Source organism: Nycticebus coucang, chromosome 6 (assembly GCF_027406575.1).
Source record: "Nycticebus coucang isolate mNycCou1 chromosome 6, mNycCou1.pri, whole genome shotgun sequence".
Taxonomy (NCBI): Eukaryota; Metazoa; Chordata; class Mammalia; order Primates; family Lorisidae; genus Nycticebus; species Nycticebus coucang.
Genome location: NC_069785.1, coordinates 46,399,690 through 46,418,465, shown reverse-complemented (window position 1 = coordinate 46,418,465; position 18,776 = coordinate 46,399,690). Strand labels below are relative to the sequence as shown.

Here is an 18,776-nt window from a genome sequence, read left to right as displayed (position 1 = left end):
ACAGTGAAACATCATACTATAATGGTGGATTCATATCATTACACATTTATCCAAACCCGTAGAATGTAACACAAACAATAAATCCTCACCTGAACTATGAACTTTGGTTGATCTTAATGTCTCAGTTCATAAACAGTAATGTTTTACATTAGTGCAGAATGTTGATGGTGAGGTTCTGTGTGTGTGTGTGTGTGTGTGTGTGTGTGAAGGGAGAACTATGTATTTTCTGCTCAATTTTACTTTGAACAAACTGCCCTAAAAAGTAGTCTGTTGAGGCCAGGCATGGTGGCTCTAGCCTGTAATCTAGCATATTGGGAGACCAAGACAGGAGGATTGCTTGAGGCCAGGAGTTGGAGACCAGCCTCAGCAAGAGCAAGACCTCATCTCTACTAAAAATAGAAAAACTAGCCAGGTGCTCTGTCAAGCACCTGTAGTTTCAGCTACTTGAAGGCTGAGGCAAGAAGATTGCTTGAGCCCCGAGACTTAGAGGTTGCTGTGAGCTATGACATCTTGATACTCTACCCAGGGTGAACAGAGTGTGACTCTCGCTCAAACAAAAAAAAAAGAAAAGAAAAAGAAAAAATGTAGTTGGAAGAATGATTATTGTTTTACCATGATGGAATCTTGTTGTGGGGAATGGGATGGTAGCATATTATAGGCTGTCCATTAATTTTGACAAATGGAATCCCAAATCCACATTTCTGGGTCTCTCAGCATTTCAACCCTGTATTTCCAAATACTTATCCAATGCCTCCATTTGTGTATATATATATATTTTTTTTTTATTGAGACAAGTGTCTCATTTTGTCACCCTTGGTAGAGTGCCATAGTGTCATAGCTTGAAGCAACCTCAAATTCTTGGGCTCAAGCGATTCTCTTGCCTCAGCTTCCCTAGTAGTTGGGACTGCAGGTGCCTGCTATTTTTTGTTGCTGTTGTTTGTTTGTTTAGCAGGCCTGGCCAGGTTTGAACCCAACAACCCCGGAGCATGTGGCTGGCACCCTAACCACTGAGGTACAGGCGCCATTTGTATGTTTTCAATTTCATTTTCTGCTACTAAACTCATCTGATGCATTTTTCATTTAAGTTATCATATTTTGCAGTTATAGAATTCCATTAGGTTTTTTAAAATTTTCAGATCTGTACTAAGATTCCCGATCTGTTCACTCATTTATATATTTTCATTTAATTCTTTGGACATTTTTATAATAGCTTGCACTAAGCCACAAATAGTAACAAAGTCCATCTCATTTTCTTTTTTTTTTGTAGAGACAGAGTCTCACTTTATGGCCCTCGGTAGAGTGCCATGGCATCACACGGCTCACAGCAACTTCCAACTCCTGGGCTTAAGCGATTCTCTTGCCTCAGCCTCCCGAGTAGCTGGGACTACAGGCGCCTGCCACAACGCCCAGCTATTTTTTGGTTGCAGTTCAGCCGGGGCTGGGTTTGAACCCGCCACCCTCGGTATATGGGGCCGGCGCCTTACCGACTGAGCCACAGGCGCCGCCCACCATCTAATTTTCTTAAAACTATGTTTCACACTTTATTGTTTACGTGTAGACATTTTTTATTAAACAGTGGACAGTCTTTTTTTTTTTTTTTTTGAGACAGAGTCTCATTCATTTGTCACCCTGGATAGAGTGCCATGGCATTACAGCTTACAGCAGCCTCAAACTCTTGGGCTCAAGTAATCCTCTTCCTTCAGCCTCTTGAGTAGCAGGGACTACAGGCACCTGCCACAACTGCCTGGCTATTTCTGGAGCTGGGGTCTCACTCTTGCTCAGGTTGGTTTCAAACTCCTCAGCCTCAGCCTTCCAGAGTGCTAGGATTTAATGGAGTGAGCCACCACACCCAGCCCTTTTTTTTGAAATAGAGTTTCTATTGGTTTGGGTAAAGTGCCGTGGCATCATCATACCTCACAGCAATCTCAATCTCTTGGGCTTAGGTGATCCTTTTTGCCTCAGCCTTCCCAGTGGCTGAGACTATAGGCACCTGCCACACACCCAGCTAGTTTTCCTGTTTTTAGTAGAAATGGGGTCTCACTCTTGCTCTGGCTGGTCTCCAACTCTTGAGCTCAAGCAATCCACCCCCTTCAGCCTCCCCAAGTGCTAGGATAACAGGTGTGAGCCACCTCGCCTGGCTGGACATTATTTATTGAACCCTAGACATGGTAAATAATATGTTGTAGAGTGGTTACTTGAATTTATATTTTGTACCTGGTTTTGTACTTTGTTTGTAGCTACAGAAAGCCTCGAGTTTTGTAAACCTTAACTTCTGCAGGAATTAGTTTCCATAATCTGTTTCCCCTGTCAATCCTGTCAAGATTTGATTTTAGGTTTTATTAGGGAAGTCTAGAATAGGGCATGGTGTTTACTCCTAAGGGTGCAGCCTTTTGAGTGTTTCAGCTGATGCCACAATTGTTAAAAGAGATCTCCACTTTGGCAGTCCCAGAAATCCAATGTCCCCTAGCACTGCCTTTGCACCATGTCTTGAACTCTGGTATATCTATTCTGTTCTCAGCCCTGTAGCAACTACTGTTTGGTAAGCATCAGGTGGTCTTGCTCTGAAGATGTACTGCCTAGCCTTCAGCCATGGACTTGTGGGGACCTTTATATGGATTTGGGGGGGCCACCTTTTCTTTGGTATGCCACTCCACATATTCTAAATGTTTTAGCTGCTCTTCACTATGATCTCTGTCTTAGCTCAATAAAACCATTGTGGTCTTCTCTGATTTCAGCCATTTACACTATAGGAAGCTGGCTGATTATGGGGCTCACTATCCCTTCTTTCAGAGATGGTAGTCTTGTGCTGGCTGAAAATAGTTGCCTAATATAACTTGTTCACTTTTAGTTGCTACTTCTCCAAAAGGGCTAGTCAAATTACCCTACCATAGCCAGAAGCGTAAGTTTCCTTTCCCTCAAATTCATTCATTCAAAGATTATAGGGGGAGGGGTCTCACTCTGTCTCCTAGGCTGAAGGGCAGTGGCAAGACTATAGCTCATTGAAGCCTCCAAATCTGGCTAGGCAAGGTGGCTCATGCTTGTAATTCTAGCACTCTGGGAAGCCAAGGCAGGTGCATCGTTTGAGCTCAGGAGTTCAAGACCAGCCTGAGCAAGAGTTGAGACTCTGTCTCTACTAAAAACTAGCAGGATTTGATGGTGGATGCATGTAATTAAACTCACACAAAGGAATTTCCTGAGCCCTAGAGTTTGAGGTCGCTGTCAGCTATGACACTATGACACTCTACCCAGGGTGAGGGAGTGAGACTGTCTCAAAAGCCTCCACATCCTAGGCTTAAGCAATCTTCCTGCCTCAACCTCCTGAGGAATATAGGTGCACAACACCATGCCCGGCTAATTAAAAAAAAATTTTTGGAGATAGATGTCCTACCATGTTGCTCAGGCTGCTCTTGAACTGGCATTAAGCAATCCAATATGCTGGGATTACAGGCTTGAGCCTCCACACTCAGCTCATCTCTCAAATTCTTAAAAGTGAAACTAAGAGAAGAGGAACAGTTCCTCTTAGGTAGCAAAACTAAGTAAATCATGTTGGAAGTCATGATTAGAACTTGAAGAGGGGAGCAGGTCTGAGACAATGAAGGTAACAAGCAGAGACAGGCAGAAATAGGAATTTGCATTCAAGTCCTTGTTTCAGTTGTCTTTAAGTCCAGGGGATTCCTGCCCTTATGCATAAGTTTTGTATATGGACCATTAAATTCCCCCCCTTTTCTGGGTTAGTTGGTTGAATTTTCATTTGAAACCCTTAGTGAGGTAAGTCCAAAAGAAATTGGATTTGTCTTAATGTAGACCAGTTAGAACTGAATATTGATGGCTCACATGTGATATGAAGACTCAATAACCTAAATTTAGAAAATGTATTAATGGGGTGGCGCCTGTGGCTCAGCAGGTTGGGCGCCGGCCCCATATGCCGAGGGTGGCGGGTTCAAACCCAGCCCTGGCCAAACTGCAACAAAAAAATAGCTGGGCATTGTGGCGGGCGCCTGTAGTCCCAGCTACTTGGGAGGCTGAGTCAAGAGAATTGCCTAAGCCCAAGGATTTGGAGGTTGCTGTGAGCTGTGTGACGCCACAGCACTCTACCAAGGGCGATAAGGTGAGACTCTGTCTCTACAAAAAAAAAAAAAAAAAAAAGAAAATGTATTAATGTCACGCTGTTTCATTGGAGCCATACAACCAAACTTGGGGGAACAGACATTTCTAAAGTCAGCCATTATGCAAAGTGACTGCCTCCCTCGTAAGCATGTTTTTTACATATTTTCTTTCCTCATATTCTAGCCAATTTTATTGTTACATGATTACACAAATGAGAAGTCAAAAAGACACATAATCTTAAGATTTTTAAAAGTAGTGTGACATTAAAAAAATGATTTTGAATTCATATTTGCACTTCCTCTGGAATCATCCTTCCATATATATTTTGTATTCTGTATTTTCACCTTTTAGATCAGTAACAGTGACCTGAACTTAACAAGGCTCTTGCTACCTTACCCCCCTTCATATCTGTGCAGCTGCTTTCTCTCTCCCTTGCTCATTATACTCCAGCTACACAACTGTAATAACCAAAATGTTTTAGTTGAACGAAAAACTAATTATCTGAAACCTTAAAACTTTGTTTTATTTTTGTTGTTGAGACAGAGTCTCACTATGTTGCCCTCGGTAGGGTATCGTGGCGTCACAGCTCACAGCAACCTCCAACTCTTGGGCTTAAGTGATTCTCTTGCCTTAGCCTCCCAAGTAGCTGGGACTACAGGAGCCTACTACAACGCCCGGCTATTTTTTGTTACAGTTGTCATTGTTGTTTAGCTGGCCTTGGCTGGGTTCGAACCTGCGAGCCTCAGTATATGTGGCTGATGCCATAACCACTGTGTTAGGGGCACTGAGTCACTTTGTTTTATTTTTAATAGCTCTTTAACACTATTTAAAATTACCTGGATTATTTGTTTACTTTTGCATTGTCTGGCTGCCCCCACTTGAACGTATGCTCCAAGACAACAGAGACCTTGTCTATTTTATCCTGTTATATTACAATAAAGTGTGCATAAAACAATGCTGAACACATAGTAGGCATTCAATATTGTTGAATAAACTAGCCCTACAGTAAAGAGCCCTATTACAAAATTATTGGTATTTTAGTTTAGCTTAACTTAAAATTTTGAGGGTTAAATTTACTCAGATTTTAGTTAAATGTAACTATTTATATCACAGGCATGATGTTCATACATGTATCAGAATCAGCAAAACCGTGAACCAAGTTTATTTTTTAATTTATTAGAACCCAGTAAATGATGATTTCAAAACCAGAGTTTCCATTAAATTAACACTTAATTCAGGGCAGAAATACATTTAAAAGACCTAAATCTTAAGGCAGAAGTAAAATATTATAAAAACAGCATGTCTAATACAGACTGTATAATGTCAGAAGTTTAACACATATTATTTTATAGCACTATATTAATACAGTCAGAAATATTATCAATTGGTCCAAGATTTCTTAGTTTGTAAATTGTCTAGGCTGCTAATTGAAGAAATGTTTCTGTGTAAGTGATAGCTACAATATAACCAAGTGATTGTTTTTATGATAAGGAACTAAAGGCAGGTAATTTCATAGTTTTCATTTGTAAAGATTTTATAGTATTAAATATAAAGTATTACTAAGGATGTTTTTAGATTCATCTCCCCACCTCAGTGCCCAATGTATATCACTTCCCTTTAACTCCATTTAAAAAATTATGTGAAACACCCTACCTATTCATTATAGGTCTGACCCTACCAATAACAAAGGCATGAATTCTTTATTTTGATATGGTAGAAAAACAATTTTAGTAAATTACTGCATCTTTTACTAGTCATTAAATAATTTCAAACTTAAGCCTTAAAAATTTTTGCACCTCAATGAGTGAGTGAACAATCTCTGTAAGTCTGAATTTTGACTAGAGTCCGTTAGTACAGAAGGGTGAAAGGATTTTATGTTTATGTGCAATTAACAGTAGCCCTTCTGAAAAAGAGTTAACAACCTTAAATTTCCCCTTATGATCAAAACCCTTTGTTTTAGGGGAACAGGATAAAATTTAATACCTTTAAATCAGAAAACACGGATTAAGCTAGTTTACACAGTCTACTGAGTAGTCTCAAAAAAGACAAATGCGTTTAAATAATTTTGCAAGTCCAGCAAATATGAGCCTGATGGATTCTTAACTAACATATTATGTAATTACAAAAATTCATTTTTATTATAAACTTTTAAGCTATTTTAATAAAATGGTTATAGATCCTGCTGTACTTCTGTTTTCCTGTGCATTAATAAAAACTGGTTAAAATTCCCTATTTAGTACTTGTGAAAATATCTAGTCAAATAAGGTCACTAAAACTACCAGAAAAGCTTTGAAATACTGATTTCAGAGTCAGTTCAAAGTAGATTTAGCCACTTTCAGGATCTAGTATTTAAATCGTTGAGTACCTTTACCAACTTCAATTCTGAAAATATAAAAATTTTTTTACCAGTGCTGCGTATAGTTAAACAGTACTGGTATTGCTTGAAAAAATAAAAATTGAAAATACATTGTCAATCATGCATCCCACAATTTCAAGAACTCAATAAGGTATAACTTAAAATACTTTTATGTCTTTGCAGGTTATCTCAATTTCCATCAGGCCTCAGCTGAAAGCTTATCTGCCAAAACATATTAGCACTCATGTAAAATAAAAAAAGTAGGGAGGTGATTTTGTACACATGCTGTCCAGTGTTTGGCTTTCAGTCCCCAGCCCCCAGTGAAGTTCTTAATTTATAATCCTGAGTTATTAATGCTATGATGGGCCTCTCTTTTAGGTAACTATTCTAGGTATAACTCCTCGAAAGGCATTAAATAAGGGATAGATACAACATAACACCTGTTGGGCTTACAAGAATATTATTAGTGTAAAAAAAGTTTTCAGCTGAATACCTGTTCTCACGGTGCTTAGTATGTGAAACATACACTGTAAACCTATACAACCATTTTCTCCTGTTTACCTATTTGTGGAAATAATTAGGCTCAATAAAATGTGAAATATACATTAGTTTGCTTTGAATGCAAGGATTAACTGTTTTTGGCTCAACTGTACCATAACCAAAAAGTCTCTGCTTTGATAATACAATATGAAAAAGTTCACATATGTACATTGGTACATTCCTTCATTAAAGTTTTTCCTTAAATCTATCTCAGTGTATCTTTACAACTGATACAATTGATCTTTACAACAAAAGTCAAAATGACAAAGTAGAAATTATTCCATTTTACAGCACTTCAGGTTTTCTGAAATTTTCCTTTAGGACTTAAAGGACATCATTGAAACGTTGCTTTCCATAGTCTGCAGGATCCATTTGAAGCTCTCTTTCTTCATCATCTGTAAGGGAAATAATTATGTATCAAGAATATTACTTTTAAAATCACTGCAGAAATCCATTTAAATGAAGTCTCAATTTTTCTCAGCCTTAAGATACTTTTCTGTTGTTATTTACATCTATTGCAAATAGTGTTCTATTTCTTAGTTGCTTGGCTACAGAGTGAAAAGTGTGTAACTATTTTAGAAGAGTACTTAATTTTAACAAATCTTTTGATGATACATATATAGGCAGAAATACAGATAGATGGATGAATAGATAGATAGATAGGCAGGCAGAAATAAAGTGAGACAGACATAACTACCAAAACTTTAGGAATGCACAAACATTGACAAGTTAATCTTTTTACTAAATACATTATATATAGAAGAAGATTTAGTCCTTTAAAGTTTTCATACAGACCTTTCTGAATACATTTTCATGTCTTTAAACACCATTTAAAAAAATTATAAATGTAATCCACACTGGAATTATAAAAATTACAAAATAAAAGATAGGAAAATAAAAGTCACTCATAATCTCAATATTTAACGTTTTAGTAAATTTTGGCTCGGTGCCTGTGGCTCAAGCAGCTAAGGCGCCAGCCACATACATTGAGCTGGTAGGTTCAAATCCAGCCCGGGCTCACCAAACATTTTAGTAAATTTCTTTGTTTCTTTGCAAATAGCTTACCCTTGCACTTCTTAAATGGAGCATACCAATCAAAATTTAACCTTTTTTTTTGCCAAAAAGAAAATAATTACATAATATTGTTAGACAGTAAAATGCTCAAAGCCTCTTTGAGTAGTTGTATTCAATGGCTCAAGCATTGTAATTTCATTTATTTGCCTTTTCTGGCTCCTTCTTGGCCACTTGCTGTCACTTTATTGTTGCCAGTTTGCCAACAGCAATCCCTCTTTTCTAATTTTGTTGCAAAGTACAAGTTTTGGCATAAAATTGCTCAAAAGTATTAAAATTATATTAGAACAAAAATGAGAAGTATTTTAATTAGAGCTTAAGAGGCTGTCTTTTGAGTAATTGGCTTTTTATGACATTTTTTGGCTCTAGTGCAAATTTAAAAAGTGACTTTTTGGGTGGCGCCTGTGGCTCAGTCGGTAAGGCGCTGGCCCCATATGCCAAGGGTGGCGGGTTCAAGCCCGGACCCGGCTGAACTGCAACCAAAAAATAGCTGGGTGTTGTGGCAGGCGCCTGTAGTCCCAGCTACTTGGGAGGCTGAGGCAAGAGAATCGCTTAGGCCCAGGAGTTGGAGGTTGCTGTGAGCTGTGTGATGCCATGGCACTCTACCAAGGGCCATAAAGTGAGACTCTGTCTCTACAAAAAAAAAAAAAGTGACTTTTCTCACTTCCTGGTTCACAGTTACAGTCACCTACAAGCTTAATTTTTGATAGATTAGGGTGTTACTATAATCATTTAAAATGTAATTTCATATAATTTAAAGGAAGTTATACATTAGAATCCAAATTCATATATGTATGACAGCTTTCTGAAATCCATTATTTAAAATTTGATAGGTGTTAGGCGGTACCTGTGGCTCAGTGAGTAGGGCGCCAGCCCCATATACCGAGGGTGGCGGGTTCGAACCCAGCCCTGGCCAAACTGCAACAAAAAATAGCTGGGCATTGAGGCGGGCACGTGTAGTCCCACCTACTCAGGAGGCTGAGGCAAGAAAATCACCTAAACCCAAGAGCTGGAGGTTGCTGTGAGCTGTGACGCCACAGCACTCTACCGAGGGCGACAAAGTGAGATTCTGTCTCTAAAAAAAAAAAAGAAAGAAAAAAAATTGATAGGTGTTTCACTCTAAAATTTTGTTCATTCAAAAATGCCAAATGGGGCGGTGCCTGTGGCTCAAGGAGTAGGGCACCGGTCCCATATGCCGGAGATGGCGGGTTCAAACCCAGCCCCGGCCAAAAATCACAAAAAAAAAAAAAAAACAAAAAAAAAAAAAAAATGCCAAATGAGTAGCTGGGACTACAGGTGCCCACCACAAGGCCCGGCTACTTTTTTGTTGCAGTTTGGCAGAGGCCAGGTTTGAACCCACTACCTCGGTATATGGGGCTGGTGCCTTACCCACTGAGCCACAGGCGCCACCCATGTAACAGTGATTTTCAATCAGTGTGCTGTAAGAGGATCTTAGGTCCACGAAAATTTTTTAAGATCATTAATTAAATTATTTTTGAAAAGTTCAAAGCATATTCAAAGTATATTCTTTATTTTTTTTTTTTGGATCAACATTAAGTATGCTGTGGAAGGTTGAAAAACATTGCTCTATAAACACAAGGAGGGTTTTGTTTTGTTTATGCTTTTCAGCATAAAGTTTTTTGTTTTTGGCATGTTATTATTATTTTTTTTTGTAGAGACAGAGTCTCACTTTATGGCCCTCAGTAGAGTGCCGTGGCCTCACACAGCTCACAGCAACCTCCAACTCTCTGGGCTTAAGCGATTCTCTTGCCTCAGCCTCCCGAGTAGCTGGGACTACAGGCGCCCGCCACAACGCCCAGCTATTTTTTAGTTGCAGTTTGGCCGGGGCCGGGTTTGAACCCGCCACCCTCGGTATATGGGGCCGGCGCCTTACCGACTGAGCAACAGGCACCGCCCTTCAGCATAAAGTTTTAATATTGTATCTTCATGTTGTTTTTCAGAATATCATAGGACTTTGGAATACTATATTGAGCTATTATTTTTCAGTATAGTCTACCCAGAATTCAAATTTCTACCAACAACCTCTTAGCATTTAACTGTAAACTTTTATGAAATCAACTCCAAATCAGATGTAGAATAACAGATAACCACTAAATATTAACTATATGGACTAATATTTTATTTCATTTTAGAAAGCAAAATCTTTAAATAGCTCATCAAGATAAAATACTATTAAAGAAAACATAAAGACATTCATAATTTTTTTTAAAGTAATACTTTATTCACATATCCTTAGGTTGTTTTTTTTTTATTTTTTTTTGGCCGGGGCTGGGTTTGAACCCACCACCTCTGGCATATGGGGCTGGCGCCCTACTCCTTTGAGCCACAGACACCACCCAGACATTCATAATTTTAAAAATAATTCCTAAATTCCCTCTGAAGTCAAGAAAGGACTTACCTCCATTAAAGAAAACTCTACCAAGCAAGTACTTCTTGGGGCAATAAGCCAGCAAGGTTCCCCTAAAGAGTACAAATTAATCCACAGGCCAAAGTACAATTACCTTAAAGTAGGCAACTTAGAGAAAAAGCTCTAGATGTGCTTTTACTTTTTCTTTCTTTCTTTTTTTGAGTCAGAGCCTCAAGCTATCGCCCTGGATAGAGTGCTGTGGCGTCACAGCTCACAGCAACCTCCAACTCCTGGGCTTCAGCGATTCTCTTGCCTCAGCCTCCCAAGCAGCTGGGACTACAGGCGCCCGCCACAATGCCTGGCTTTTTTTTTTTTTTGGTTGTATTTGTCATCACTGTTTGGCAGGCCTGGGCTGGATTAGAACCTGCCAGCTCTGGTGTATGTGGCTGGCACCTTAGCCACTTGAGCTATAGGCACTGAGCCTGCTTTTGCTTTTTAAAAATTATTTTATTCAGGGCGGCGCCTGTGGCTCAGCGGGTAGGGCGCCGGTCCCATATGCCGGAGGTGGCGGGTTCAAACCCAGCCCAGGCCAAATTAAAAAAAAAAAAAAAAAAATTATTTTATTCAAAAAACACATATATAGTGCTTACAGTATAAAGACCTTATTCTAAGTGAACAAATAAGCATCATTACCTAACTGTTGAGTTAGGTAACTATACATATTTCAGTTTTACAGTTGAAGAAATTAAGGCATAAAAGTTAGGTAACTCACAACCTCATAGAGCTAGTTAGTAGTGGAGCTAGTATTCAAATCCAGGCATTCTGACTCCAGAATGTGCTAAAGCACTATGCTAAGCTTCCTTCCACAGGTATATACTTAGTAATATTTATGCCTTTCACATCCTATTAAAATTTGGAATTTCTATGCGATTTAAGGATAAAAGTAAAAGGAAATTTTCAAATGTCCATTTCCTTATTATAATAAAGAATGAATTAAAAAAATATATTATTTATCTATCAGATGTGTAGTATTCTCAGAGTTACTCTTTTAAAAGATCCTCAAGCTTGTTGCCCTGAGTAGAGTGCCATAGCATCACAGGTCACAGCAACCTCCAACTCCTGGGCTTAAGTAATTCTCTTGCCTCAGCCTCCCAAGTAGCTGGAACTATAGGTGTCTGCCACAACGCCCAGCTATTTTTTGGTTGTAGTAGTCATTGTTGTTTGGCAGGCCCGGGCTGGATTCAAACCCGCCAGTATGTGGCTGGTGCCTTAGCTGCTTGAGCTACAGGCACCAAGCCCAGAGTTACTCTTTTACCTAAATCTTTTCATTGGGTCACTTAAAGGAGTCAGGAATAAAAATTTTATAGCAACATACATAAATTAATACTTCCTTTAGGATGCTTCAGGAAACTAGGAATTAGAGAAATCCAAATAAACCATGATTATAAACATAGAAAAAATTGGCCTCACCTAATTCTACAAGAAAACACTGCAACTATTGTTGGTCACAATGACCAATATGCATGAACAGGTATCAGAGATAAGGCTGAATCTTTCAGCTTCCTCTTGGCAGATATGCTGCCAAAGCCTCCATTTTGCAGTTGAGAATTGTAGACACCAAAGTCAGAGTGTATTTAGTTGAAGCTATAACCTTATCCTGCAGCCGGAATCTCTAATCCTTAGAACGCCATACCTTGCAGAGAAGAGTCCTATGGATACAATTTTAATAGTACTTCTGAAATGCATGCTTTAATTTTTGTTATTATTGTTAGAGTCTCTATGATAGAAGTAAAATTCCCACTTTTTTTTTTTGAGACAGAGTCTTACTTTGTTGTTCTTGGTAGAGTAACCTCAAACTCTTGGGCTTAAGTGATCCTCTTGCCTCAGCCTCCAGAATAGCTGGGATTATAGGCACCTGCCACAAGCCTAGCTATTTTTTGAGACCGGGTCTCACTCTTGCTCAGGCTGGTCTCGAACCTGTGATCTCAGGGCAATCCACCTGCCTTGGCCTCTGAGAGTGCTAGAATTACAGGTGTGAGTCACCGCGCTCGGCCTAAAATTTCCACTTTCTTTGTTGAGTTTGAGAATAGATGTGCTTCCAGCATCCTAAAATCTGAAACACATTTTCCTCATAATATAGTACTTGTATAATATAGAGATTCCACTGTGAATGTGGCAACAGAATTTGAGACCTGAGAAGGACCATCACATTCTCATAGATAGGTGAAGGAATTGTGGCCCAGACAATTTAAGTGATTTGAAAAGCAGTACACACCCTGTCACTTGATTCTCAGCTTAATAGTATTTTTTTCCACTCTACTTTACTACCTGATTTTTCCTATAGTATAAACTATCCTGGAGAACCCAACAATAATTTCTGCACTGGTGCAATGAAGAAATTCTTTTAAATTCCACATATTCTGACTTAGTAATAAACATCTGCAATCCAACTTGTTGATAAATTAGGGAACAGCCATAACTATCTCTCCTCATTTTTTTTGACAGTTAATACCATATCTAAAGAATCCCTGCAAACATGTCCAAAATTATTATTTTTTATTTTTTTAGAGACAGAGTCTTACTTTATCGCCCTTGGTAGAGTGCCGTGGTGTCACAGCTCACAGCAACCACCAACTCTTGGGCTTAGGGCGATTCTCTTGCCTCAGCCTCCCAAGTAGCTGGGACTACAGGTGCCTGCCACAACAGCCGGCTATTTTTTTGTTGCAGTTTGGCCAGGGCCGGGTTTGAACCTGCCACCCTCGTTATATGGGACCAGCGCCCTACCCACTGAGCCACAGGTGCCACCCCATGTCTAAAATTATTTATTTCTTTTTAGTATTCCTTTTTAGTCAGTTCACCCAAACTTACCCCTCTTTATTTGCCAGAGGTGATAATGTTCTTATGTCTTTCTCTTCTCTGTCCCCTTTGTGGCTGCCCTATCCTCCTTCCACTATCATCTGATGAACCCCAGAATGGGATAAGAAATGTTAAATGGCAACTCTTGGTCAAGTAAGATTTATTTGCAAATAAGGAAGGCCCAAAATGTAACTATTCTCCCCTAAGTCACTGATATATCATCTTGGTCATTACTTCCCTTAAAATCAGTGAGTTTATTTTCATGTGAAAGGAAAAGCAGGACAGTATGAGGGGACTGGGGACCTAAAGTAAAAGGTAGCAATGAGAATCAGGGGTGAAAGGGGGAGAGAACGGTACAAGAAAAAGAGAGAGAGAGAAAGCAATGAAATTACCTACCCTGTTTCCCCGAAAATAAGACATCTTCTGAAAATAAGACCTACTTACAGGAAAGATAAGATGTCCCCTGAAAATAAGACCTAGCGCAACTTTGGGAGCAATACTTAATATAAGACACTGTCTTATTTTCGGGGAAACAGGGTACTATGGATAAAAAACATAAAGATATTTAACCAAAATTTTGTAATAAAATCGTAACTTTAAGATTGCCAAAAATATATGAAACGATTGGTTGACAATAATGGTTGAAATAAATTACTGTCATAAAAACTTAAAAATTATTCAATGAGATGACAGAATCCTCTAAGAAAAAAAAGAGAGTATTTAAAGTACAAACCAAGCAAGCTTGTAAGACCAGAAGTTAAAGGGTTCTCACCCCTAGTGATGATTATAAAAGCTCAATGAAGAAAAAAAATAAAATTATCAGTTAATAACATTAACTGAGGGCCCTGTAGGCTAAGTACTGTAGGGAAGGGGTATGAAGACAGAAAAGGATACAAACAAAATAGAAGGTGAAATAAATGAAAATTTCTACCCTCCAAGAGCTTGCAATGTAATTGGTGATAGCATATATATGAATGAAAAAGCTTTAAAATGCTATAAATTGCAAATAAATCACAAAGCAATTAGAAAAAATGGTAAAATTTAAGAAAAGGGGATGAGATTATACAAAAAGTATATAATCATTTACTCAATATTATAAAAAAGTTTGAGAAATTCTCATTATTGTATCTTCACATAACTCCTAGGATTTATAATTCTCTTTTCTATCCCCAATAACCATTATTTTTTCCAAAACTATAATATATTATTAAAAGAATGCCTGGGTGGGAGTCAGAGTCTCCAGCTTCCCCCCTTTTCTACTAATTATATAGTAATCTAGAACAACTAAATTTCTTTCTGAATTTTTTTTTTTTTTTTTTTTTGGCCGGGGCTGGGCTTGAACCCACCACCTCCGGCATATGGGACCGGCGCCCTACCCGTTGAGCCACAGGCGCCGCCTCTTTCTGAATTTTATATACATAAAAATAATTACCATCAGGAACCTAAATAAAAATTCAATTACTGGAAAAAAAAGCTAAGAAAGAAATCAAACCAGGTTATACTGAAAAAGCTTTCATGCATCATATTATAAAACTTTAATATATCATACACTGAGGCCATAATCAATTTTTACAGAAAAAAGAAAGGGCTCCACAGTAACTACTAAACAATATAAACAGACAGAAAACAGGCCTAAAAACTTGCAATGAAGAAATACACTCTGATAAGCATGCGTGGGTAGGGCTGCATGCACACGGGTAAATTTTGAACTTTCACTAATTTAAAAACTTAGAAGTAACACAGCAAGAAAAATATGTTGAATCTGTGTATTAAACATAAAATAAATCTTCACAAACTGAGATATAAATTTTAAGACTCTCAGAAAAACTCTCTAAAACAGCCCTGCTATGCTCTATCCGCGGTGAAATAATGTTATCTTCTATGGGTAGGAGACCTTGTAGCCTTCTTTAAAACAAAAAAGCTACCTGGGCAATATTTTTACCTGGAATAATAAAATATTTTCAGATGAGAAATTAGGAAAGAATTATTTTCTGGGAGCAATTGCCTTAGGAAAAGTCTACAGCTATTTTAAACAATTTAATCTAAAATTTCTGAAGATTCTGAATTTCAACTTGTAACTGCATCAATAATACACGGATGATAACCAAAAATTTGAAAAATTAAAATAATTTACTTATAGATCTACAAATACTACTATCATATAATATTTTTCAAAATAAAACTGAAAAACTTCACAGAACCTCTTTGTATTGATAGTAAGATTTTACTGCTACTAATCAGTAGGGAAAATTCTACACAAATTCAACCAAAAAATGTAGAGGTGGGTTTCACGGTCACGGCATGGAAGCCAGGCCCACGCTCACCTTGGACGTCTTCCTCTCCACCATCACCATCTTCTTCCTCATTGTAAGCCAGCTCAGCCTGCTTGTCTGCCTCATACTCACCTACGTTACCATCATCCCCATTATAATCCGCCAGTTTAGAGCCATGCTGCGGATCAACAGGGGATTCATTCTCATCAAAGAATCGGCCTGTGAAGTAGGTAGAGGATTAATTCAAGAGTGAAAAGAGAAAAAAAGAAGGGACCTAAACTGAAGGCAGACCAGAAAGTAGACAAGTGAAACCTGGCAACTTTCAGGGTACTGGTTATTTATAAAGGACACATTTTGTGAAGATTATCTAAGACAAAAGTAAATGAGAGTGAAGACTCTGAAAATACATAACATTTATTTAAGAATTTCTCATTTGGGCCTGGCACTGTAAGCACAGTGGTTACGGCGCCAGCCACATACACCCAGGCTGGCAGGTTCGAACCCAGCCCGGGCATGCTAAACAATGACAACTGCAACAAAAAATAGCCGGGGGCTTGATGCCTGTGGCTCAAGCGGCTAGGGCGCCAGCCACATAAACTGGGTTCGAATACAGCCTGGGCCTGCCAAACAACAATGACAACTACAGGGCGGCACCTGTGGCTCAGTGAGTAGGGCGCCGGCCCCATATGCCGAGGGTGGCGGGTTCAAACCCAGCCCCGGCCAAACTGCAACAAAAAAATAGCCGGGCGTTGTGGCGGGCACCTGTAGTCCCAGCTGCTCGGGAGGCTGAGGCAAGAGAATCGCGTAAGCCCAAGAGTTAGAGGTTGCTGTGAGCTGTGTGATGCCATGGCACTCTACCTGAGGGCGGTACGTGAGACTCTGTCTCTACAAAAAAAACAATGACAACTACAACCAAAAAATAGATGGGTGTTGTGGTGGGCGCCTATAGTCCCAGCTACTTGGGAGGCTGAGGCAAGAAGATCGCTTAAGCCCAAGTGTTTGAGGTTGCTGTGAGCTGTGATGCCATAGCACTCTACCGAGGGCGACATAATGACACTCTATCTCAAAAAAAAAAAAAAATAGCCAGAACTCGGTGCTCATAGCTCAGTGAGTAGGACGCCAGCCACATACATCGAGGAGTCTGGCTTGGATCTGCTAAACAACAATGACAACTGCAACAAAAAAATAGCCGGGTGTTGTGGCGGGTGCTTGTAGTCCCAGCTACTTGGGAGGCTGAGGCAAGAGAATAGCTTAAGGCCAAGAGTTTGAGGTTGTTGTGAGCTTGATGCCACAACACTCTACTGAGGGTAACATAGTAAGACACTGTCTACACACAAAAAAAATTTCTCTTTTGTGTTAATTTTAGGATTGCTACTTAAAATTTGAATGTTTAATTCTAAAAGAAATGGGCGCCATTTTCAGGGTCATTTTCCTAATAACCAATGACTTCTCTAGTGTAAGTATGTCCAGTGTAATATGTTAGGAGAAGAATAAATCATTTTATTACTAGAAAAAACACATTTGAAGTTTGTAGTTTCAAATGTAGATTTTTGTCTAATAGTGAAATGTTACTAGATTTTCAAACTTTAGATATGTATTATGTCCGGCACTAAAATGATTCATTCACCTAAAGTGTTAAATTAGACAAATGAATAATTCTGAATAATTTTTCCATGAATAATTTTTAAAACCTAAAAAAACAATAAATAAGTACTATATAGTATGCGAAGACACACTAACAAACCTGAGGGCTATCTCAAATCCCTACAGTAATACTGATTCACTATAATAGCCAGGGATTTCCAAAAAGGGATGGCAAAAAGAGTAAGCTATGAGAATCCTAGTGGTTTTGAAAAAACATACCAAGGGTGGTGCCTGTGGCTCAGTGAGTAGGGCGGCTGGCCCCATATACCAAGGGTGGCGGGTTTGAGCCCAGCCCCAGCCAAACTGCAACAAAAAAATAGCCAGGCGTTGTGGCAGGCACCTGTAGTCCCAGCTACTCGGGAGGCTGAGGCAAGAGAATCGCCTACGCCCAGGAGTTGGAGGTTGCTTGTGAGCTGTGATGCCACAGCACTCTACCAAGAGCAATAAAGTGAGACTCTTGTCTCTAAAAAAAAAAAAAAGAAGAAGAAAGAAAAAGAAAAAACATACCAAATAATTAAGGTTTATCTCTTCCCATTTCCTAACCCAGATTTCTTTTTATTTTATTTATTTATTTTTAATTTTTTTTTTTAGAGACAGAGTCTCACTTTGTCACCCTCGGCCAGTGCCCTACTCCTTGAGCCACAGGTGCCACCAAAGTAATTTTTCATACATCCTCCCTCCTTCAATTCATACAAAATATGGTCTAAGTTCATATGCTCCACGTTACCTAAAGTATTAAGCTTTGATACACTTTTCAGTTCACTTTAAACAACAGAATTTCATACACAATGTTAGATGTTCTATAAAATGTTTCAAACATCAGGTTAAAAACTTTAAAAATCAGCAGAAATAAAAAAAAATAACATTTCTCAACCACAAAAGAGTATTTCAATGAAGTGAAACTAAGCTGCATCTTTTAATTCTGTATTATGAAGTCGGACAATTAAGTTCATGAACTCATCCTAGAAAAAGTGATATACACCCCACTGCTGCGTATCACCGTAGTCATCTTTGAAGTGCTCCCCATGGGGAGCTCTGAACCAACACCAGCACCTACTCCACCCTTCAAAGCACTTTTCCTGGGATAAGTTCACAAACTGAACTGTCCAACCTTGTAGGATGACAGCTCTGATGGTCATTCCAGAAAGAGTTCCAAAACTGACTAGAAGAGTAGACTAGGCGCTGGAAGGCAGCACAGCTTCCCAGGGGAGCACTTTAAAGGTAACTGCAGTGATATATAGTAATGAGGTATGCAGCACTTTTTCTAGGATGAGTTCTCCAGATTAACTGTCCGACCCTATATAAATCAAATGAAACATCAAAATCAGTCGCTTTTTTGTTTCATTATGGTTCATTTTGTTTCATTAAGGTTCGTTTAAGGTTTCCTTTCCTTCCCTTCCTTCTTTTCCTTCCTTTCTCCCTCCCTCCCTGCCTTCCTTCCTTTTTCTTTCTTTTTTAGACAGAGAGTCTCACTGTGTCACCCTCAGTGGAGTACCATGGCATCATAGCTCACAGCAACCTCAAACTTCTGGGTTCAAGTGATCCTCTTGCCTCAGCCTCT

The 18,776-nt window shown here is 38.9% G+C and overlaps 1 protein-coding gene across 1 annotated transcript in view; it reads right to left on the bottom strand.

The window, feature by feature from the left end:
* Positions 1-5,263: 5,263 nt before the first annotated feature.
* Positions 5,264-18,776, bottom strand: part of GOLM2 (golgi membrane protein 2) — a 124,521-nt gene continuing 111,008 nt past the window's right edge. The window contains 2 exon segments of the mRNA XM_053593336.1: positions 5,264-7,398; positions 15,623-15,790. Coding sequence (XP_053449311.1) covers positions 7,328-7,398; positions 15,623-15,790 — 239 coding nt within the window. The 3' untranslated portion in view covers positions 5,264-7,327.